General features: G+C 41.4%; 1 protein-coding gene and 1 long non-coding RNA gene across 2 annotated transcripts; one reads left to right on the forward strand and one right to left on the reverse strand.

The window, feature by feature from the left end:
• Window positions 1–1,068: 1,068 nt before the first annotated feature.
• Window positions 1,069–5,326, forward strand: LOC127340931 (signal peptidase complex subunit 3). Its single transcript, XM_051366701.2, has 6 exons — window positions 1,069–1,244; window positions 1,710–1,757; window positions 2,408–2,470; window positions 4,262–4,315; window positions 4,787–4,873; window positions 4,963–5,326. The coding sequence occupies exons 1-6, from the start codon at window positions 1,119–1,121 to the stop codon at window positions 5,089–5,091; spliced, it is 507 nt and encodes a 168-aa protein (XP_051222661.1). The 5' UTR covers window positions 1,069–1,118; the 3' UTR covers window positions 5,092–5,326.
• A 17,012-nt stretch (window positions 5,327–22,338) lies between these two features.
• Window positions 22,339–25,004, reverse strand: LOC127340932 (uncharacterized). Its single transcript, XR_007875024.2, has 4 exons — window positions 24,226–25,004; window positions 24,061–24,142; window positions 23,321–23,475; window positions 22,339–22,859 (listed from the first exon to the last, which is right to left on the reverse strand). It is a non-coding gene; the product is annotated as an uncharacterized lncRNA (long non-coding RNA).
• Window positions 25,005–25,112: the final 108 nt, after the last annotated feature.

Below are 25,112 nucleotides of genomic sequence, written 5' to 3' on the forward strand. Positions count from 1 at the left end.
CCAAAAGAAGTCTCTCTCCCACATTGAAGATTGAATTCAAGTTAAACAACACGTGAAGCATAAAGATTGTACCACTTTGGTTCATGTGATCCTATGGACGGTAAGGTTTGTCAATTATGCTTGATGAGCTAATCCACCATATATGTGCATTTGTGTGTGTCTGTGTGGATTATGTATCTTGCCATATGGGCATACATCAATAGTATGATCTCATATAGTGCATGAGAGAATGGCATCAAGGTTGAGAAGGGCAAGTTCAAGATGAGCATATCGAAAATATCATGCTTGAATCTTGCCAACTATGATCATGTGAGGCATTCCCGCTTGAAGAAGTTTGAAGCGTTATCATCAAGATCAAACGTTTTCTTTTACCGGTCTCAAGGTGGTGTTGGAAAACCGGGTTATATGATAGATAGCCGCACTATTAATAGAAGCTTTCGGTTGAGCAACTTGATCGCATCGTCTTAGCGAGCTCAGTATTTTGCATACTTATATTTTTGTGGCTTCTTGGTGTTTCTCTGTGTTAGGTTCTTGAGTTTATTGCTAGCTTTACAACTAGCCGAAATTTATCGAAAAATGGAATCCGTATGCTTTTTCTATTGCGTTTGCAAATTTGGACATCTTTTATGTTTCTTGACGTTAGGAGGGTTTCTCTCTAAAATCATCTAAAAATATTATCTCAATATTTTCAACAAAATTGGTTCATCTGAATCAGAGTTCGAAAACTAGTGAGAAATCTTTTGTCAAAAGTAGTAAGTACACGGAAACTATAAGTACATAATTTTTTGAATTGATGACGGTTCCTAGGTGATCGCAATGCGTTTGTATCCCTGTTTCATGTGATGATTTGGTCAGGCTCATGTCTCAAATCGCCACCGGTACTGAATCTTGTCCTGCAACGCTGCTGAATTCAGTTCTCCAAAGAACAAGATACGTGGCCCAATCACCTCGCAGCAAACACGTGAACCAGCATCAGTCACAGCCATCCATTTCCGAATCGGACGGCTGGCAGAGCGCGGCAACGTGGCTCTTCGTTCATTTCCTGGCCCAGAACCAGAAGTAGGAGTATTTTCCGATCGAAAAAAAAATACAGCAGAAAAAAGAAAAGAACTCGAGCGATGCACTCCTGGACGCAACGGCTGCTGGCCGCGGCGACGACGGCCGCCCTCCTCCTCGCCGCCACCTGCGCCGCCGCCTCCGCCCTCGACGCCTTCCATGTACCCTCCGTCGAAGCCCAGGCCCACGTATGCCTCTGCGGCTCTGCCCCCCTTTCTCGCTTTTTGTAGAGTAATCTTCAGTTAAAACCTCGAAATTGGGCTGTTCACGTGATGCTCCGATGCCTACATTTGTTAAGTGATTTGTGTTAGCGCTCTCCCAGTGATGCCGAATTTCAGAATTAGCTGAAAATTTTGATAGGGTTTAGGGCTCTCTGCTATTTCGAGGTGAACTGGTGGTGGGATTTGGGCTGTTCTAAGATTGCCGGTGGATCTGTTGACCTGCTGAGATGCAGTTATTTGTAGTATAGGGTCATTGTTAGATAGATCATGTCCTTACTGTCTGGTTCGTTGATCCAGTGTTTCAAGGCTGTGAAGTTTGTTTTAGATTGCATAATTTTGGGCATGGTAAAAATTGGTGCTTTATCAGAGTATGCCGAACAATTACAGAGATCTTACAGGGAAACTTGCTTACTGGTTCCCTTATGCTTGTAGGTCACGAAGATAAATCAATTCCGCAAACAGCTTAACGGGAATGACAAGGTTTGCACATTTACTTTACCTCCTTTTCTCCTCCTTCATATAGTCTTTCATTAAGAAATAATGTTGTCAAGACACTGGTTAACAGTTGGTAATTCTGAAATAGGGAAAGATTTCAGTTCTGTTTTCTCTCTGTTTACCGTCATACATCTGTGCTGTTATGTTTCAGCCCTTGTATCTCATTAAGCAGATCAAATTCTGCTGTTGGTCAATGATATTTCAGTTGTATACGTAAATCTGTAAACCAAATAAACCTATTTTACTTTATCGTGTGCTGTGTTTGTTTTGCTTGGTAAAAACAGAAGATTTCTAGATTATTAACGGTCAACATGATTTATCTTCTTTGATGGGAATAGCATTTAGCTCTGGAACAAACAAATGATTCCTAGTCGAAAACCTTTCGCCCTTTAAAATACTGTTCAACATTATCTATATCAATATGTTTTGAAGATAATATTCTTTCGCTTTTATATCTTCAACTGAATCATCTAAATATATATATGAACTTCATTTCACTGCTACTAATCTGTGCATCTCTTAGACTGCCTGTTCTACAGATGCTATTGTTGTCATTCCTGCATCTAATATATGTTTTGTATCATGAAATTTCCGCTTGATGGCCTTTGAAAAGTGTCTAACAAAAAGTGTGGCAGGTGACGTTAACCTTCAATCTATCTGCAAAGTTGGAATCACTATTCACATGGAACACAAAGCAGGTGATATTTCATTTCAGTAGAATGTGCAAAGCTAAATTAACTATGTTCTCAATATGTTGATGCTTTTTTTTGACACTGAAACAGCAGTACATTCTGTCCTACTGTCTAATTTTACTTATATGGGGCAAGAATGTACATCTATACAAGATTTCAGAGAAATAAAAGAAAGATATTAAAGTAGTATCCAGTCCCTTGAACTATGAACTTTTTTCTGGTTTGCCCTATGGATAACCAAGGCAAGATCCTCCTTGAGCTGGCTTCTCCAGTTGCGAATGTTTGGTCTCCCATCTTTGTATATTTCTCTATTTCTTTCATTCTTTATACTCCAATATCCAAGAGTGATGATTTTCATAGAGATGTATTTGTGAAGTCTGTCTGATAACGCAGACTTCATCATAAAAGGTAATCCCAGTGTGTCTTGCTGGTAAAATGGAACTCCAACATTCTTGGGCAAATTCACAATCCCAGAAGAGGTGCATTTGGGTTTCTGTACTCACATAGTAAGTTAGGGAGATGAAATTTTTTTCATTTGCAAAATATTCCTAGTGTTAGCTCGGTCATCCAGCTAAAGCCAAATGAATACGTTATGCTTAATTTGACATGCACTCTTGTAGATCAGATCAAAAAAACTATTGACCTGTATCTTGTCAGTTAGAAGTTTATAATTTTGATAGATGAGGAAATAGGACCTCAGGGATAAGACCATCTATTATCATGATCAGATAGCTGCACAGTTGCCAGCGTTTGTTGTAACTGAGTGTACCTCTCAAAAGTCAGGATGGAGATGGGTCTATGAAAGTGTTCTTCAAGCTCCTCTAACTGAACAATTTGAGCTACTGAAATTTGAGTGTTGTTTGAAAAAAGGATGTTGTTCTGGTGAGTCCTGGGAAAGAGGTGTCTCTTGACATTTGTCAACCCAGATCATCACTAGTCTACCATTTGCCACCTTGCAGTTAGCTACTCCCTCAGTCCCAAAATGTAAGGCGTCTAAGGATTAGTCAAAAGTCAACGTTTTTTAAAGTTTGACCAAGTTTATACACAAAAATATAAACATTTACAGTACTGAATCAACATGAATAGATTCATCATAAAATATATTTTCTTAATATGTCCATTCGATATTGTAGATGTAAATATATTTTTCTAAATATTTGGTCAAAGTTAGTAAAGTCTGACTTTTGACCAGTCCTTAGACGCCTTACATTTTGGGACGGAGGGAGTATCTTCTTGTAGATGCTCAGTAGATTGGGCACATAATTATCTCCGTCGGCCTGAGGAATGATATAGTAGATGCATATCACAAGTAATATCTATCAACTGGAACGTATGCCATAACTGAGTCAACATTAAATTAAGTAATTTATTTTACACTATACTACTACCCTATTATTACCAATTCCTTTTGCAATATCTGTAATGTACTTAATGGAAATATGTCATGTATCATTAGTAGAAACAAGAAAAGAAATATACACTTATAGATTATTCTCACTGCTAGCAACTAAACCAATGAATTGAGAGGCACAAAAATCATTTTATGGACCAATTTATCATCGATGTGCTCAATTCTGAAGTACAGCTTGACTGTTGCTCAACGTCACACCACACATACAATCCTATTGCTAGGATGGTCTTGACAAACCATTGAATGTTATTGGCTTATATAATTGATGTGGATAATACACAGTCCATATTACTAGTTTACTACCCCACATATATTTTTCAGATGACGTTGTTAGATGTTAACTTCAGTTCATATCATAAGTACCTACTAACTTGTTCTTTTATCAGGTCTTTGTCTTTGTGACCGCTGAGTATGAAAACTCCAAGAACTCCCTGAACCAGGTATGCTACCTATTTGATTCTGGTCAACATCTTGTTTCTGCTAGTAGCTGCATGTTTCAGGAACAGATAACTTACTGTAATCAACTATTGCTTGACATACGAAGTATACCTTTTGTCACCTTAGGGTGAATAACTGTTTTGACCTGGGGTGTCATCCCAAACTTGGCGAAAACTTGCCATATAATTTGAAGCAGAGGCAGTACACTCTTTTTTTTTCCTGGATGAAAAACCACAGAAGGACTAAACTCCAGAAAGATGTCTAGCCTTGTGATCAACACATTAGCCCTTGCATCTTAACACTTACCACCCATAGGCTTATTTTGGTAGCATGCACTTTATTCATCACTCAGAATATCTTCCTTTCTTTTGCCAATAAATGAAACGTTCCATCGGGTTGTTCCCAGAAAGCACACAGTAATGGTTGATTGACAAATGCTTAATTGCTTACATTCATATTACTCCATCTGACAGGTTTCATTATGGGACCGTATAATACCTGACAAAGACCACGCGAACGTGCAAGTGGAGGTGAAGAGCAAGTATCCTCTCATTGACCAGGTAAAGCTCCACTCGTTCTCTCCCCATTTCTGTTTTATTACATGTAAATAACCTGACTTTCTTGAACATGATCCATTTCCTATCATCAGGGGACTAGTCTGCGGGGGAAGAAAGTCCAGCTTGTTCTCCACTGGCACATCATGCCGAACGCTGGCAGGATGATGCGAGGCAAGATGCCCCTCTCTGAGTTCAATCTGCCAGATACCTATACTTCCTGAATACAAATGATTCATTCCTCTGCCCCATCTTGATAAATTATGTTGGAGGCTCACTATTCTGGTTTCGGAACCATAATAGTATTCAATGCATTCGGTGCACCCTGGACAGTGTTGATAATTCCTAATTTGTTGTCATTTACAATGTGGATAGCTTACAGTAAGTTATAATTGATCAAACAGTGAATATCATGATGAGTTCTGAACGATAGTGAAGAGCACTGAGCTTTGGCTGTAACTGGATATGTTCATTGTTGTCCTTGGGATTATCGATTTCGCTTTGCAGCTACATGCCGTCACGGAAATTGCAAGGCCGACCCTTGGGGTGGCATGTAGAAGAGGTGCAACGGTGAAGTTTGGCTCACTACTCTACCGGTGGACTAGGAAAAGAGAGTACTGCATAAATTGCTTAGCTCTCAGGCTACATATAACCTGTATTTTTTTTGAAAATTTCAGATATTACACTTCCAAGTAAAAAAAATCTGAAGAAATCATAGATGTAGCCAATGATGAATTCTACATATGTGCAAAATGTAAATAATATATCTTGTATTTTAGGCTACAATAAAATGACACAAATTTGACAATTTTTGGAGGTCTCAAAATTTACACTGTTCATTTGTCTTAGATCCAATTTTTTATCATTTTTGCATAGCCTAGAATAGATATTGTTTCCAATGGATGTTTACAAGATGGCAGAATACATCATCGGTTACATCTATGGTTAATTTTTCAGAATTTTGTGAAACTTCAAAACTACTTTTTTCGAACTAAAAAGTGGGATGTGTGTAGCCCGAGCTCTATAACGCCGTAGTATAATCCTATGGTGGACCAAACTCACCCGTCCCCACCAAAGTGGGCTTTTCTTTCATCTTGGGTCTTTTTTTTTTTTTTGAAAACCTTTCATCTTGGGTCTTCGTTTGACTTTGTGTTTTATAGAATTGTGTTTTCGGATTTTTGAGCGAGGGATTTTGTTGAGTAGGCTTGACTTTGACAACTTGGTGGCATTCTTGGATAGCGTTAGCTGTCCCACATAAGAAATAATTAAAAATATATAAAAGGAATAACCTATAACCTAGCATAAATTCTAAACACTCTTGTGTGTCATGAACGGTATGGTTTTGATGGTTTTGATGCTAAGCAACCCAACTCTAGAAAAATCTATCGAGTTAGCTTGATAAGCTTGATATTTAACAATACCATAGACAACGAAACATAATGACACACTAGAAATTTGGTACTTGAGGTTGATGAGATTTGGTTTAGGATAGAATAGGTTGTAAGAAAATACTTCCTAAAATAATTGTAATTGAAATAATGAAAAAAATTGTTTAAGAAAATATAATTTTAAGTTAGCATAATTTCTACTTAGTAGAGTTAATAATTAACTCGAGTAGTTTTACCAAAAACTAACATTTGAGAAAATATAATGGAACATATATCAATACCAATGTTTGAGATACATTTGATGATAATGTGAGTAGTGCGGAATGAGAAAGTAAAAATGTTCAATATAAATAAGTGGAAACATTTGGAGTCAGTTCGCTTAAAACAGAGAACAATCCAAGAAATATTTGCACTGGTTGATCACCGTGGCCACGCCAGTCATGACACCCATCTACCCGCATATAAGACGATATGGCCAACAAAGTGATGTGAGTTTTAGTATTATTTTTGGCAACCGTTGTGCCGTTGACACAAGTGTAGAGATGAACAAACTGGCGTTGGGAGAAGTGAGATCAAATATCAATTAAACACTAGAGGAAAATAACATTTGTAGATTTGGTGGCAGTATTCTTGGTAGTGACACAATCGTCCATAGCAGTTAGGAGTTTAGTTTAGTTGGCCATGTATCCTACAGTATCACACCACAATCATTCCTACATAGCTAGTAGATCAATTAAATTTGTAGACTTGTTTACTAGGGATGCTGGGTGTTCAAGTCAAAGGACATAACCTATATATGTGTTAATAGACTTGTAGGAATTATGATCACTCGATCGATCTCTAGTTTTATGAAGATAATGCGTTTTGTGATCCTCATCAGCGACATGACGTAACTTCGTGAAATCCACTTGTCCATTTCCCTTGGTGCATGTATAATTAACTTTAATACAAAGATATGCATTTAAGTGTGTACTTGAGTTTTTTCCCTTTTGCATGCTTGTGAACTCAAGTATAAAATTGTAGAGGGAGACAAATAAAGCAAAAAAATCCAAGACCGGAATAATAAAGCTCCGAATAGGTATACGCGACGAGCATGACACCAGAATGTGCGACACAGGCATTATAATTACCATGTTGCGATCCACGTCACTAGGTTGTGAGATAGTGTGAAAGAGGACATACAAAGGGGCAACACGCTACTATCACGATCTTCAGAGCCTAGGCATGTAGTGGGTAGCTTAGAATCAACATCGACGCACGATAGAAGTGGTATATATAAAGATCGTCACATGGATGTTGGGTTTTTCTTTCTCACGTCGGGTGAATTGGTCTTGACGGTTGAAGTACGCATCCACACGTACCGCATGCCTATCAAAAAGAGAGAAGATGTTTTTGATCGGCGTAACAAGACTTCTGAGGGATCAAATGTCTTCAAGGATACTGCTAAGTTTTTCCCCGCTGCCAGATTGTTGTTGCAGACCAGGGAAACTCCAAATGGAGGCCAAGCTATTTGTGGCACTTTATTTTTTAAAATAAAAAAATCATATTTATATACTTACAAAATCCTGGAATTCTGGATGTATAATAGTAGTAGTTTTTATGTTTAGGAAAATGAATACAAATTATTATGTCGCATGCATGATGAATCCAACTCGGAGTTGAAAGAAAAGAAAATGCTTGAAGAGCTGAAGCAGAAAAATGAACGTAGGTCGCTATGTTCTGCACTTCCCAAAGTAGCTGCCTGTTTTTGATGGTCTAGAGTTGCAGTTTTGAATTCTGCTCCTAGTCTGGATCTGGACTTTCTTCTTGTAATCCATGAGACCGGCCGACGAGTTTGGGTTGTTTCTCAGTCGGCGTAGATGCCTTATTATTCATGAATCTACCGAAATGTGTAACTTTTTTTTTGGCAGGCTTGGTTAAGCTGATAATCTCGTTGCTGCACTGTTGTCAGAATGTCAGGTGAAAGTTGCTGATAGGGTTCGGGATAGACTCTGGTAACATGATCAAATGTCTGGTTGGCGTACATATAGTTTTTGGTTCTCTGGTTGGCATCACAACGAACTGTTGACGAAACAAGAGAGGTTTCTACTATACAGATAGTTGCACAGACTTTCGCTCCAGCTCGACTGAGCTGTGGCGCACACACTGAAACACATGCAGACATTCGTTGATTCGTGAAACAGATAGTAGCCTGAGCTGCCCATGCCATATATCCCAGCTGAGCTGAGCCTGGCTGCGCTGAGCTCAAGAGATCAGTGGTGGTTTTGGCAGGGCGGGCCGCAGGCGATGGTGTCGTTGCCGAGGAAGTGGTCAGCGCACTGGAAAAAACCCTGCTTGTTCACTTGACGCACTTGGTGCAGATGTGCGGTCGCATTTCTTGACGAGGTCGTCGCAGGTGAAGAGGCCCGGCGGCGAGAAGTTGCACTTGCTGCAGCACTGCAAGCTGCCCGGGGTGATCAGCGGGACCCCGGGGATCTGTCTTCTCGCTCTGCCGCCCGCATGCACGCACACACGCTGTCCACAGGGCTCCGGTTATGTGTTGGACAGGTTGGCATGATGGAGCCCTGTATCTGTCGGTCTATCTGACTGGATGTTTATGTGAATCACAATTGGATAGCTAGCGCCCCGACTGGGAGATCTATGGGACAGCTTATCCGCCTGACGACGCCTTCAGAGATCCGATCAGGACGCAACTCGGGTAAATCCTGAGAAATAACCGTGCTGTGGAATGAAAGTTGTGGAGGTGGTTGCCTGATTTGCCATAGAAATAGTCCTGTGGCAGTGGTAAAGTGAACATCATTTTTATTCCAGTGTTAGCCTAGAGAATGAGAGGTATAAGCTAAAAAAATATGCTGTAACTCAACAGCAGTTACAGATACACAAGCAAGGGTTATGACATCGATCAGACGATCGCTGAAATATGAAACAGTCAGCAATTAGGCTTGCCAGCAATTTCAGCATCGAAGAAAGCACGTACGTACCATTTTCCGACTTAATTTCAGCATCGAAGAAAGCATTGAAAAAATTCAGTTACAGCCTCATTTGCGACTTAATTTTTTTTCAGTTATAACCTACTTGCGACCGAAAAAAATCTGAGTTACAAACCCGAGTACAATTATAAAAATACTATTTACAAGTGAAAACATTATTTTAGCTACATCCCCACGAAAACACAATAAACATTTAAAAACAAACAACTTTAAATGAAAATAGACATAAGAGATTGTAACAAAATCCACACACAAAAGCCTGAAAAATAAAGCCAACTCGGCTCATTAAAAAATGAGGAACACACAAAATTGGGCCTCTATCATGCACACACCAGCCGGATAAAGGAAAATAGCCCAAACAAATGATTCCCTTTTAGCCGGACAAAAGAAAAGAAAAAGCCCAAAATAAGGTTACAGGCAGCAGCAGTCCACACAAGGACCCCTAAAAAAAAAGTAGCCCACGCAAGGTCGGCAAACAACAGAAAAAAAATGCGCACGCTGCCTATGCGTGGAGAAATCCGGTTGTTCGCTAGAGAAAACGTCATCATGTACAACAAATCTAGCAAAATCCTAATATTTAGGACATCGTTTGGCAGTACTCCCTCTGTGTAGGGCGTAAAAAGATTGCTCAAAAATCAATGGTTTTTTAAGTTTTAATCAAGTTTATACGTAAAATTTAAAAAATCACAATATTGAATTGAATTAATATTAATAGATTCACCATAAATATATTTTCTTAATGTGTTCATTCAGTATTGTAGATCTAGATATTATTTCCTAAATATTTAGTCAAAGATAGCAAGATTTGATTTTTAAATAATCCTTAGACGTCTTACATTTTGTGACGGAGGATTTAGTGTTTAAGACCATCTCTAACCTCAAGGGCATCTCAAAGCTAGCAAGATTTAACTTTTAAGTAATCTTACATTTTAGTCATCACGGATAAAACATGTGGCCTAGTTTAGTAACGGCCTAATCTGACAACATATATGGGTGTTTGTCCACGCGCAAACAGGAGACGAATAGGCGGCATCTCATAACATGTCCACATGTTGCCCTCCATAGGGACACATGTCAGCGGTCCAACAACCCTTGTGGTCCTATTAAATGGGACCGAGCGTCGTACCTACGAACCCTATCCCCACTCCACTCTCACTCCACTGTGGTCATGCCCACCAACATGAACCTTAGGTACTCGCCATGGCCCAGAAGCGGTGGTTCCGGGAGAACGACCACGAGGCATCGTCGAGCCACGGTCAGATGCGATGATGCATATGGACACCTGTCCACGTGGATGTCCGTGGCGCACCAAAGGTTGCCCAAATCCAGGCTTGCTTTGGGTTGATGCTGACAGGAGACGTGCAAGTGGTGTGTTTGTCCTCGCACGCCCACGTGTTACCTTCCCGAGGTCCACCTGTCGGCAGGCCAACGACCCCTCGTGGTCCTACTAAATGGGACCGAGGAGCCGTATAATCCACACGAACCCTATCCCCAATGCACTCTCACTCCACGACGGTTGCTCACCCGCCGACTTGACCCCTAGCTACTCTCCATGGCCTCGAAACTGTGGTTCCGTAAGAACGGCGATGAGGCGTTGTTTAGCCGCAGCCGCGAGCCCCGCTCCCTTTTGCCTGACTCCAGCGACGACACTGCAGCAGCGGGTCAACATGAGCACGGTCGTGGAGCACACCTTCTGGACGGTTGGCACCTAAGCCCAGATCGGGTTCCGGCATCGCCCGCCACCCTATTCTTTATGGTATGCACTAGCATTTCAGTCAGATTAACCTCAAGATTTTAGTTAAATTTGCATTGTACTACACATTCATGTGTAATTAATCTGGCTAGGCAAACGAGCAAGTTGCTACCTTACAGATTAACCTGGAGCTAAAACAAGATCCTACATTCAGCGGCAGAAAAAATCCATTCTTGTTTTGCAATGGCGACTGATCAGACATTGGTACACTAGCAATAAATATTTTTTATTGCCATCGAGTATTTATTTTTTTCGATCTAAATGCAGGGTTGACCGTGAAGGGGTGGAGGAGCGGCCGGCCCTGGACCCCGGAATAGAGGGGCACCGAAATTTACGTATGTACGAGTGAATGACCGGGATATGACAACTAGAAAAGGGTGAATGTGAGTTATCTAAAAATACCACGAAATTAAATTTACATGTGGTGGTAGGAACACATCGAGACCAACAGTGGTTCGTATTTTTATTAAGAGACTAGTACAAATGCCCGTGCGTTGCCACGGGTCCTTAAAATTTATTTTTCAATGCACATATAATTCACAACTCACTGAAAAACTACATGACATTAAACTCTGGGACCTATGTATCGATCAGTAAGAATGGCAACATTATTCTAGTGATGTGCATCAGCTACAAGATATGGGATGATCTTAGCATCAAGGGAAAAGAAAAGAAAAGGTACAACACATGTGGAGCAGCTGGAGACTAAGATCTTATCATGAAAGTGTGCCTTTTCACCCTTTATTCATTCACCTGAAGCTGTAGCGACCTTGGCCTGATCACCTGCTTCATTGACCTCCAACGAAATAGTGGTATATGCATACTCGCATAACACTTTCTTGATTGGCTCGTAGTGGAACCACAACTCGACAAACAAGTCCACCACCTAGTGCTGACCAGCGATGGTGCCTGCCGTTGACGCCAAATTTACTGCCTTGACGGGGGAAATCACAAAACTTACCAAGTCCAGAGAAATGTTCAATGTAGAGGGTTACAATTATGAAGAATCAAACATAGACTCATACAAAATGACTAAATATAGCCGAATCAAATGTTAACTATTAGCAATCCCTCACTGAAGTTCATTATAACCCTTATATTTATTTAGTACTCAAGAATGGTTCAAAACCAAAACTCGAAAAAAAGACCACATTCTCAAGTCCCGGTGACCAATTATCTAGATGTAAAAGGAAGTAGCAGTATATGCATAATCGTAGAGCACTTTCTTGATTGGGTCGTAGTGGAGCAGAATTTCGACAAACAAGTCTACCACGTAGAGCCAAACAAATTAACAAAAAGATAATAGATAAATCATTTGAAGGGATCATACATTGGCTGGTATACCAGACAGACAATGATGACAAACTGAAAACTGCTTTATATGTGCTCAGAGATGGAAAAGAATGAGAGGTGGTACGACCAAAATATTAACTGATTTCTGGCAGCATTGATTCCCCAAGCTTACCCAAAACTGTCCACCATGAAATTTGTTGTCATTCCCAACCAAGATCGATGCAACTGGACTGAGCTTCAACAAGCTATGCGTTGCGATCCAATTTCCCATACTCCCATGGAACCCAGCATTCTCTTTCCCATCATAAAGACAATGCAAATCAAGACCAAGTATGTGTCTGTCATGCCCAAAATTTATCTGTAATTGGTGATCCAAGCACAGGTAACACTGTCTTCGCCATCTTTCATCGAACTCTTTGAGTAGAGCATGATCTTGCCATCCACAGAACCAACAACAACTGAACCATTCCTAGTACTTGCATAGCACTAGAAGTTGATGCCCTATGAGAACTGATGGCCCTTGATACGTCTCCGACGTATCGATAATTTCTTATGTTCCATGCCACATTATTGATGATATCTACATGTTTTATGCACACTTTATGTCATATTCGTGCATTTTCTGGAACTAACCTATTAACAAGATGCCGAAGTGCCAGTTGCTGTTTTCTGCTGTTTTTGGTTTCAGAAATCCTAGTAAGGAAATATTCTCGGAATTGGACGAAATCAACGCCCAGGGTCCTATTTTTGCCACGAAGCTTCCAGAAGACCGAAGAGGAGACGAAGTGGGGCCACGAGGTGGCCAGACTATAGGGCGGCGCGGCCCAGGTCTTGGCCGCGCCGACCTATAGTGTGGGCCCCTCGTGACGCCCCTTGACCTGCCCTTCCGCCTACAAATAGCCTTCGTCGCGAAACCCCCAGTACCGAGAGCCACGATACGGAAAACCTTCCAGAGACGCCGCCGCCGCCAATCCCATCTCGGGGGATTCAGGAGATCGCCTCCGGCACCCTGCCGGAGAGGGGAATCATCTCCCGGAGGAATCTACACCGCCATGGTCGCCTCCGGAGTGATGAGTGAGTAGTCTACCCCTGGACTATGGGTCCATAGCAGTAGCTAGATGGTTGTCTTCTCCCCATTGTGCTTAATTGTCGGGTCTTGTGAGCTGCCGAACATGATCAAGATCATCTATCTGTAATTCTATATGTTGCGTTTGTTGGGATCCGATGAATAGAGAATACTATGTTATGTTGATTATCAATTCATGTCTATGTGTTGTTTATGATCTTGCATGCTCTCCGTTATTAGTAGATGCTCTGGCCAAGTTGATGCTAGTAACTCCAAGAGGGAGTATTTATGATCGATAGTGGGTTCATGTCTCCGTGAATCTGGAGGAGTGAAAAGAACCTCTAAGGTTATGGATGTGCTGTTGCCACTAGGGATAAAACATTGGTGCTATGTTCGAGGATGTAGTTACTGATTACATTACGCGCAATACTTAATGCAATTGTCTGTTGTTAGCAACTTAATACTGGAGGGGGTTCGGATGATAACCTGAAGGTGGACTTTTTAGGCATAGATGCATGCTGGATAGCGGTCTATGTACTTTGTCGTAATGCCCAATTAAATCTCACTATACTCATCATAATATGGTCATGCCCTCTTTATTTGTCAATTGCCCAACTGTAATTTGTTCACCCAACATGCTGTTTATCTTATGGGAGAGACACCTCTAGTGAACTGTGGACCCCGGTCCAATTCTCTATACTGAAATACACCCATCTGCAATATCGTTTCTACTGTTTTCTGCAAATAATCATCATCCACACTATACATCTAATCCTTTGTTACAGCAAGCCGGTGAGATTGACAACCTCGCTGTTTCGTTGGGGCAAAGTACTTGGTTTGTGTTGTGCAGGTTCCACGTTGGCGCCGGAATCCCTGGTGTTGCGCCGCACTACATCTCGCCGCCATCAACCTTCAACGTGCTTCTTGACTCCTACTGGTTCGATAAACCTTGGTTTCTAACTGAGGGAAACTTACTGCTGTACGCATCACACCTTCCACTTGGGGTTCCCAACGGTCGCGTGCTGTACGCGTGTCAAGCTAAATTTACGGCGCCGTTGCTCGGGAGATCAAGACACATTTGCAAGGGGAGTCTCCACATCCCAATCTCTTTACTTTGTTTTTGTCTTGCTTAATTTTATTTACTACTTTGTTTGCTGCACTAAATCAAAATACAAAAAAATTAGTTGCTAGTTTTACTTATTTGCTATCTTGTTTGCTATATCAAAAACACAAAAAAAATTAGTTACTTGCATTTACTTTATCTAGTTTGCTTTATTTACTGTTGCTAAAATGGTTACTCCTGAAAATACTAAGTTGTGTGACTTCACAACCACAAATAATAATGATTTCTTATGCACACCTATTACTCCACCTGCTACTACAGCAGAATTCTTTGAAATTAAACCTGCTTTACTAAATCTTGTTATGCGAGAGCAATTTTCTGGTGTTAGTTCTGATGATGTTGCTGCCCATCTCAATAATTTTGTTGAACTATGTGAAATGCAAAAATATAAAGATGTAGATGGTGACATTATAAAATTAAAATTGTTCCCTTTCTCATTAAGAGGAAGAGCTAAAGATTGGTTGCTATCTCTGCCTAAGAATAGTATTGATTCATGGACTAAATGCAAGGATGCTTTTATTGGTAGATATTATCCCCTGCTAAAATTATATCTTTGAGGAGTAGCATAATGAATTTTAAACAATTAGATACTGAACATGTTGCACAAGCATGGGAAAGAATGAAATCTCTGGTTAAAAATTTCCCAACCCATGGACTGACTACTTGGATGATCATCCAAACCTTTTATGCAGGACTGAATTTTTCTTCGCGGAACCTATTGGATTCAGCTGCTGGAGGTACCTTTATGTCCATCACTCTTGGTGAAGCAACAAAGCTTCTTGATAATATGATGATCAACTACTCTGAATGGCACACGGAAAGAGCTCCACAAGGTAAGAAGGTAAATTCTGTCGAAGAAACCTCTTCCTTGAGTGATAAGATTGATGCTATTATGTCTATGCTTGTGAATGATAGGACAAATGTTGATCCTAATAATGTTCCGTTAGCTTCATTGGTTGCACAAGAAGAACATGTTGATGTGAACTTCATTAAAAATAATAATTTCAACAATAATGCTTACCGGAACAATTCTAGTAACAACTATAGGCCATATCCTTATAATAATGGCAACGGCTATGGTAATTCTTATGAGAATTCTTACAACAATAATAGGAATTCACCCCCTGGACTTGAAGCCATGCTTAAAGAATTTATTAGTACACAAACTGCTTTTAACAAATCTGTTGAAGAAAAGCTTGGGAAAATTGATATACTTGCTTCTAAAGTCGATAGTCTTGCTGCTGATGTTGATCTCTTGAAATCGAAAGTTATGCCTAATGAAAATCATCATAATAAAATTGTTACTACAGCAAATGCCATCCAAGTTAGAATTAATGAGAATATAAGATTGATGGCCGAATTGCGTGCTAGGTGGGAAAGAGAATAAAATGAAAAAGAAGAGAATATAGCTAAAGTTTGGACTATTACCACCACCAATAATGCTAATGCTAAACAAGTTGCTGCACCTCCTACTATTACTAATAAAAGAATTGGTGTTAGCAATGTTTCCACTTCTAATGCAAAGCGCGAGAAATTGCCTGAAACTGCTAAAACTGCTGAAACTGCCTGTGATAAAACTGCTGAAATTTTTTCCAACATTGGGGATGATGATCCCATTGCTTTAGATTATAATGGTTTGAATTTTGATGATTGCCACATCTCTGAAGTTATAAAGTTCTTACAAAAACTTGCTAAAAGTCCTAATGCTAGTGCTATAAATTTGGCTTTCACGCAACATATTACAAATGCTCTCATAAAAGCTAGAGAAGAGAAATTAGAGCGCGAAGCCTCTATTGCTAGAAAGTTAGAGGATGGTTGGGAGCCCATCGTTAAGATGAAGGTTAAAGATTTTGATTGTAATGCCTTATGTGATCTTGGTGCAAGTATTTCTGTTATGCCTAAGAAAATTTATAATATGCTTGACTTGCCACCGCTGAAAAATTGTTATTTGGATGTTAATCTTGCTGATCATTCTACAAAGAAAACTTTGGGGAAAGTTGATAATGTTCGCATTACCGTTAACAATAACCTTGTCCTCGTTGATTTTGTTGTCTTGGATATTGAATGCAATGCATCTTGTCCCATTATATTGGGAAGACCTTTTCTTCGAACTGTTGGTGCTATCATTGATATGAAGGAAGGTAATATTAAATATCAATTTCCTCTCAAGAAAGGTATGGAACACTTCCCTAGAAAGAGAATGAAGTTAACTTTTGATTCTATTATTAGAACAAATTATGATGTTGACACTTCGTCTCTCGATAATACTTGATACACACTTTCTGCGCCTAGCTGAAAGGCGTTAAAGAAAAGCGCTTATGGGAGACAACCCATGTGTTTTTACTACAGTAATTTGTTTTTATTTTGTGTCTTGGAAGTTGTTTACTACTGTAGCAACCTCTCCTTATCTTAGTTTAGTGTTTTGTTGTGCCAAGTAAAGTCGTTGATAGTAAAGTTCATACTAGATTTGGATTACTGCGCAGAAACAGATTTCTTTGCTGTCACGAATCTGGGCTGTTTTCTCTGTAGGTAACTCAGAAAATTATGCCAATTTACGTGAGTGATCCTCAGATATGTACGCAACTTTCATTCAATTTGAGCATTTTCATTTGAGCAAGTCTGGTACCTCGATAAAATTCGTCAATACGAACTGTTCTGTTTTGACAGATTCTGCCTTTTATTTCGCATTGCCAGTTTTGTTATGTTCGATGGATATTTTGATTCCATTGACTTTCAGTAGCTTTGTGCAATGTCCAGAAGTGTTAAGAATGATTATGTCACCTCTGAACATGTATATTTTGATTGTGCACTAACCCTCTAATGAGTTGTTCTAAGTTTGATGTGGAGGAAGTTTTCAAGGATCAAGAGAGGGAGATGATACAACATGATCAAGGAGAGTGAAAGCTCTAAGCTTGGGGATGCCCCGGTGGTTCACCCCTGCATATATCAAGAAGACTCAAGCGTCTAAGCTTGGGGATGCCCAAGGCATCCCCTTCTTCATCGACAACATTATCAGGTTCCTCCCCTGAAACTATATTTTTATTCCATCACATCTTATGTGCTTTGCTTGGAGCGTCGGTTTGTTTTTGTTTTTGTTTTGTTTGAATAAAATGGATCCTAGCATTCACTTATGGGAGCGAGACATGCTCCGCTGTAGCATATGGACAAGTATGTCCTTGGGCTCTACTCATAATATTCATGGCGAAGTTTCTTCTTCGTTAAATTGTTATATGGTTGGAATTGGAAAATGATACATGTAGTAATTTGCTATAATGTCTTGGATAATGTGATACTTGGCAATTGTTGTGCTCATGTTTAAGCTCTTGCATCATATGCTTTGCACCCATTAATGAAGAAATACATAGAGCATGCTAAAATTTGGTTTGCATATTTGGTTTCTCTAAGGTCTAGATAATTTCTAGTATTGAGTTTGAACAACAAGGAAGACGGTGTAGAGTCTTATAATGTTTACAATATGTCTTTTATGTGAGTTTTGCTGCACCGCTTCATCCTTGTGTTTGTTTCAAATAAACTTGCTAGCCTAAACCTTGTATCGAGAGGGAATACCTCTTATGCATCCAAAATACTTGAGCCAACCACTATGCCATTTGTGTCCACCATACCTACCTACTACATGGTATTTCTCCGCCATTCCAAAGTAAATTGCTTGAGTGCTACCTTTAAATTTCCATTCTTCACCTTTACAATATATAGCTCATGGGACAAATAGCCTAAAAACTATTGTGGTATTGAATATGTACTTATGCACTTTATCTCTTATTAAGTTGCTCGTTGTGCGATAACCATGTTCACTGGGGACGCCATCAACTACTCTTTGTTGAATTTCATGTGAGTTGCTATGCATGTTCGTCTTGTCTGAAGTAAGAGCGATCTACCACCTTATGGTTAGAGCATGCATATTGTTAGAGAAGAACATTGGGCCGCTAACTAAAGCCATGATCCATGGTGGAAGTTTCAGTTTTGGACAATATCCTCAATCTCATATGAGAAAATTAATTGTTGTTACATGCTTATGCATAAAAGAGGAGTCCATTATCTGTTGCCTATGTTGTCCCGGTATGGATGTCTAAGTTGAGAATAATCAATAGCGAGAAATCTGATGCGAGCTTTCTCCTTAGACCTTTGTACAAGCGGCATAGAGGTACCCCTTTGTGACACTTGGTTAAAACATGTGCACTGCGATGATCCCGGTAGTCCAAGCTAATTAGGACAAGGTGCGGGCACTATTAGTATACTATGCATGAGGCTTGCAACTTGTAAGATATAATTTACATGATATATATGCTTTATTACTACCGTTGACAAAATTGTTTCTTGTTTTCAAAATCAAAGTTCTAGCACAAATATAGCAATCGATGCTTTCCTCTTTGAAGGACCATTCTTTTACTTTTATTGTTGAGTCAGTTCACCTATTTCTCTCCATCTCAAGAAGCAAACACTTGTGTGAACTGTGCATTGATTCCTACATACTTGCATATTGCACTTATTATATTACTCTATGTTGACAATATCCATGAGATATACATGTTACAAGTTGAAAGCAACCGCTGAAACTTAATCTTCCTTTGTGTTGCTTCAATGCTTTTACTATGAATTATTGCTTTATGAGTTAACTCTTATGCAAGACTTATTGATGCTTGTCTTGAAGTACTATTCATGAAAAGTCTTTGCTATATGATTCACTTGTTTACTCATGTCATTTACATTGTTTTGATTGCTGCATTCACTACATATGCTTTACAAATAGTATGATCAAGGTTATGATGGCATGTCACTCCAGAAATTATCTTTGTTTATCGTTTACCTGCTCGGGACGAGCTGGAACTAAGCTTGGGGATGCTGATACGTCTCTGACGTATCGATAATTTCTTATGTTCCATGCCACATTATTGATGATATCTACATGTTTTATGCACACTTTATGTCATATTCGTGCATTTTCTGGAACTAACCTATTAACAAGATGCCGAAGTGCCGATTGTCGTTTTCTGCTATTTTTGGTTTCAGAAATCCTAGTAAGGAAATATTCTCGGAATTGGACGAAATCAACGCCTGTGGTCCTATTTTGCCACGAAGCTTCCAGGAAGACCGAAGAGGAGACGAAGTGGGGCCACGAGGTGGCAGGACTATAGGGCGGCGTGGCCCAGGTCTGGCCGCGCCGACCTATAGTGTGGGCCTCGTGACGCCCTTGACCTGCCCTTCCGCCTACAAATAGCCTTCGTCGCGAAACCCCCAAAGACCGAGAGCCACGATACGGAAAACCTTCCAGAGACGCCGCCGCCGCCAATCCCATCTCGGGGGATTCAGGAGATCGCCTCCGGCACCCTGCCGGAGAGGGGAATCATCTCCCGGAGGACTCTACACCGCCATGGTCGCCTCCGGAGTGATGAGTGAGTAGTCTACCCCTGGACTATGGGTCCATAGCAGTAGCTAGATGGTTGTCTTCTCCCCATTGTGCTTAATTGTCGGGTCTTGTGAGCTGCCGAACATGATCAAGATCATCTATTTGTAATTCTATATGTTGCGTTTGTTGGGATCCGATGAATAGAAAATACTATGTTATGTTGATTATCAATTCATGTCTATGTGTTGTTTATGATCTTGCATGCTCTCCGTTATTAGTAGATGCTCTGGCCAAGTTGATGCTAGTAACTCCAAGAGGGAGTATTTATGCTCGATAGTGGGTTCATGTCTCCGTGAATCTGGAGGAGTGACAAGAACCTCTAAGGTTATGGATGTGCTGTTGCCACTAGGGATAAAACATTGGTGCTATGTTCGAGGATGTAGTTACTGATTACATTACGCGCAATACTTAATGCAATTGTCTGTTGTTAACAACTTAATACTGGAGGGGGTTCGGATGATAACCTGAAGGTGGACTTTTTAGGCATAGATGCATGCTGGATAGCGGTCTATGTACTTTGTCGTAATGCCCAATTAAATCTCACTATACTCATCATAATATGTATGTGCATGGTCATGCCCTCTTTATTTGTCAATTGCCCAACTGTAATTTGTTCACCCAACATGTTGTTTATCTTATGGGAGAGACACCTCTAGTGAACTGTGGACCCCGGTCCAATTCTCTATACTGAAATACAATCTACTACAATACTGTTCTACTGTTTTCTGCAAACAATCATCATCCACACTATACATCTAATCCTTTGTTACAGTGATACATCCAAAACGTATCTACTTTCCCGAACACTTTTGCTATTGTTTTGCCTCTAATTTGTGTATTTTGGATGCAACTAACATGGACTAACGCTGTTTTCAGCAGAACTGCTCTGGTGTCTCGTTTTTGTGCAGAAATCCAACTTTCGGGAAAATCCTCGGAATTTATGCAGAAGGCCCTATTTTCCCAGAATAATGACGGAGCCAGAAGGTCAAGTAAGGTGGAGGCCCGAGGGCCCCACACCATAGGGCGGCGCGGCCCAGGAGGGGCCCGCGCGGCCCTGTGGTGTGGCCCCCTCGGCCGGCCTCCGACGCCCTCCTTCGGACTACTTATCGGCCTCGACCTAAAAACGCACGGAGAGAAGTCGAAGTCGCCAGAAACCCTCCAGAACGCCGCCACATCGCGAAACTCCGTCGCGGGAGCCAGAAGTCTCCGTTCTGGCACTCCGCCGGGACGGGGAATTGGAGGAGATCATCACCGCCATCACCGCCAACGCCTCTACATCAACCAGTCATGTTTCCCCCATCCATGTGTGAGTAATTCCCCCGCTGTAGGCCGAAGGGGATGGTAGGGATTGGATGAGATTGGTCATGTAATAGCATAAGATTGTTAGGGCATAGTGCCTAGTGTCCGTAATTGGTACTTTGATGATATTGTTGCAACTTGTTATGCTTAATGCTTGTCACTAGGGCCCGAGTGCCATGATCTCAGATCTGAACATGTTATTGTTTCATCAAGATAATCATTGTTATGGTCTTACCTATAAGTTGTATACACATGTCGCTGTCCGGAACCGATGGCCCCGAAGTGACAGAAATCGGGACAACCGGAGGGAATGGTAGCGATGTGAGGATCACATGTGTTCACGGAGTGTTAATGCTTTGCTCCGGTACTCTATTAAAAGGAGTACCTTAATATCCAGTAGTTTCCCTTGAGGCCCGGCTGCCACCGGCTGGTAGGACAAAAGATGTTGTGCAAGTTTCTCATTGCGAGCACGCACGACTATATATGGAACATATGCCTATTGATTGCTTTGTACTTGGACACCGTTTTATTATTATCTGCAAATGCCCTGCTATGATTGTTACATGAGTTTCTCTCATCCATGCAACGCCCGTCATCCGTCCCCGTGCCTACAGTATTTTAATCCTGCTGTTTACTAAAATCACTACTGCTGTCTTTGTTACTCTGCTGCTGTTATTTCACTACTGCTACTGCTATAAAACTGTTACTACTGATAAACTCTTGCGAGCAAGTCTGTTTCCAGGTGCAGCTGAATTGACAACTCCGCTGTTAAGGCTTCCAAGTGTTCTTTGTCTCCCCTTGTGTCGAATCAATAAATTGGGTTTTACTTCCCTCGAAGACTGTTGCGATCCCCTATACTTGTGGGTCATCATACAGCAAGCCGGTGAGATTGACAACCTCGCTGTTTCGTTGGGGCAAAGTACTTGGTTTGTGTTGTGCAGGTTCCACGTTGGCGCCGGAATCCCTGGTGTTGCGCCGCACTACATCTCGCCGCCATCAACCTTCAACGTGCTTCTTGACTCCTACTGGTTCGATAAACCTTGGTTTCTAACTGAGGGAAACTTACTGTTGTACGCATCACACCTTCCACTTGGGGTTCCCAACGGTCGCGTGCTGTACGCGTGTCAGCCCTGCAGATAATGCAGCACTGGTGACCCATAGGAGCTACCACTGCCTACAGGCTACACCTCACACATCACACCTACATAGCCAGTTGTCTTCCAGTCCCAAAAAGATTGTCCCGAAAGGTTCAAGCTGCACACTCTTACTATCGTTGGCAATGTCTCGCATCGTGATGTCAGATCCATCCTTATAGAATCGCCACTCAGTGACAACCTTCCCGGTGTTGATGTCGACATGGTGGGCGGCGTTGGAATGGGAGCGCCCATGTCTCCAGGGCTCATGAACAGCATGTTGGTCTCGCTGCGCATCAGCAGGGCCTTCTTTAGCATCGAGTAGGAGCTGGTCTTAATGCCAATGCGGCCGCCGGAGATCTTCACTAAAATGCCCTACCCGTGCATGTTGTGGCAGAAGTTCTTGACCACCTCTATCCCAGCGCCACCGACCAAGAAAATATGTCGAGCGTGCCGAGCGTCAGGCTCTGGATGCCGCTGTCGTCGCTAGCCTCCTCCTCAAAATAGGGTGATAATTAAATACTGCAGCCATAGAATTGAAATCTTAACCGTTTGATGATTAAAATTTAAGCTAATTTGACTTCTGAGGTAAAAGGACATGTTCCTGGGTTGTTTAATCAAATCAACCAGATTTATGTCTAAAACAGATCATATTAGACATAGAATTTTTTAAGTAATAGGAATTTCCTACCAACATCATTTATAACATCACAGTAATTATTGATGGTTCATATAACAACTATAGGTATTTCCAGAAAACGAAATAAAAAACATCAGAACAACTGAAGCATGACTTGTATTAGTCAAGCATCAAGAATAAGTATCAGTTTGAACTTACACTTCTTACAAACGCAGCAAGATGAACTGCACCCAATTTTTTTTGGTTCATATAGATAGTTGGCATGCCACATTTGTCTGAATGAACAAATTATTCAGGAGTCAGTTAATGAATGAAGATAAACTGGGTGAGAATTCAGACATACCATTCTCAAGAGATTCCTGCGCTCTCTGAAGTAGTAAAATAGATTCGACATATGCATCACCACCTGAAATTCATCCTCAATCCGTTGTCACTCTTCCCAACAGTCCCCTCATCCAATATGTCCTTGACATCAACATCCCACTTCCCTGAACTAATCTGCCCGCCATCAGTATACATGAGAGGAATGATTAGAGTAAATTTGAACCACCTCTATGCACCATTGTTGAATCTAAAATATATAGCAAAGCTAATTATTCTTGTTTGATAACTGGTGCTTGTAAAATGCAGGCACCTCTAATAAATTAGTATTTGGTATGCTAACCCAAACCATTTAGCACTGATGCCGACATACACAAAACACATGTACTGTGACTGATGTGACTGAAGTACTGAACATGTGCTTAAGTAACTAACAATCCAAGCGCTAATGATTAGCTATGACACCTTCAAATACAAATAAGAGGGAGTTAGCTGCACCCATTGGAAATTATATGTTTGATAACTACCACAAGATCTCCCTAGCCTTATTCCCTGGATCGATGGAATTGAGTGAATCAATCAATAACGAGATCCAAGTTAAAGCCCTGAATCGAATCAGTAAAAGCCAGGAGCAAAACTTCAGTGTTCGTCCAAGTAAGAAGCATCAACGAGACCAGTACGTTTGAATCTAGTGCGACCTTCCGAACCGTTGAGGCGTTGAACAAGGATAGCAACTCCAAGAGAGGGTACTCAGTGACTCACCAGCTTGGGCTCGACCTTAATTGGCAGTGATGAGGCACGCCAGCTGTACAAAATCTGCTAGAAGTGCATCATGAAGCTATCCCTGTACACAACCCAACAAGCACATGGGAAGAGTGAGAACGGATTGAGGATGAATTCATACAGAATGAAAGAGATAATAATTACCTCTAGAGGGCAGGGCACAGAATGTCGCCGTGACTGCGATGGTCCTCAAAAAATTGCCTTAGCATATGCAGAACATCATCAGACATGTCCAATTCATAGATGGTAGCTAATGTTGGAGGATTCTTGCCATGTTCTTGCCGCTCAACAGTTCCCACTGATCGATTCACACGGCCACGGCTCCACCCGTCCCCAGCTGGCCCCGTCAGAGTCCACGCTGCCGCTACCTTCGCTCAAGTCCACCGGCCGCCGCCTACCCTCTCGTGCCTGCTGGAACCTGGTGGGGCTCGAGGAGGGGAAGGATTCATGTGGTGAGATATGAGCGCCGGAGCTCCTCGCCAGGAGCGTATCCGCCGGCTATTTCCAGCAAGGGATAACGGTGGCGTGGTGAGCTATGCTGTTGTGGCCGAGGAAGAGCTAACGATCTCTCTAGCCACCTCCTCCTGCTTGGTGTCGCCCCAGCCGCCACAATCGGCCGTGATGCGTCGGTGGGGGTTCTCCGTGCTGACCTCGATCTCGAGCTGCTGTCTACCAGTCGTCGTTGCGGGGTCTTGGCGGTGAGGATAGTGTAAGGTGGGGGCGAGCGAGCGAGCGCCGTTGCCGTCGTTGTGCTCGGAGATTTTGCAGGCCGAGGATGGAGGACGGCAGGGTGGAACCCTAACTCAAACACACAGATCCTCCCTCTCGTTGTGTAACTGTTTATGAAGGTCGCCACGCGGTTGATTCTTGGGACTGTGGGTCACTGAAAATGATAATCATAGTCCAAAACAATCGAATGAAAGTTGAAACTAATATACCATAGTTGCTAACCAAAGGTTGGGCATCACTATTACCTAGAGGAGACGTGCTGTGGATCTGGCTTCTGCAAAATGTGTGAACATGCACTACTT

Source organism: Lolium perenne, chromosome 3 (genome assembly GCF_019359855.2).
Source record: "Lolium perenne isolate Kyuss_39 chromosome 3, Kyuss_2.0, whole genome shotgun sequence".
Taxonomy (NCBI): Eukaryota; Viridiplantae; Streptophyta; class Magnoliopsida; order Poales; family Poaceae; genus Lolium; species Lolium perenne.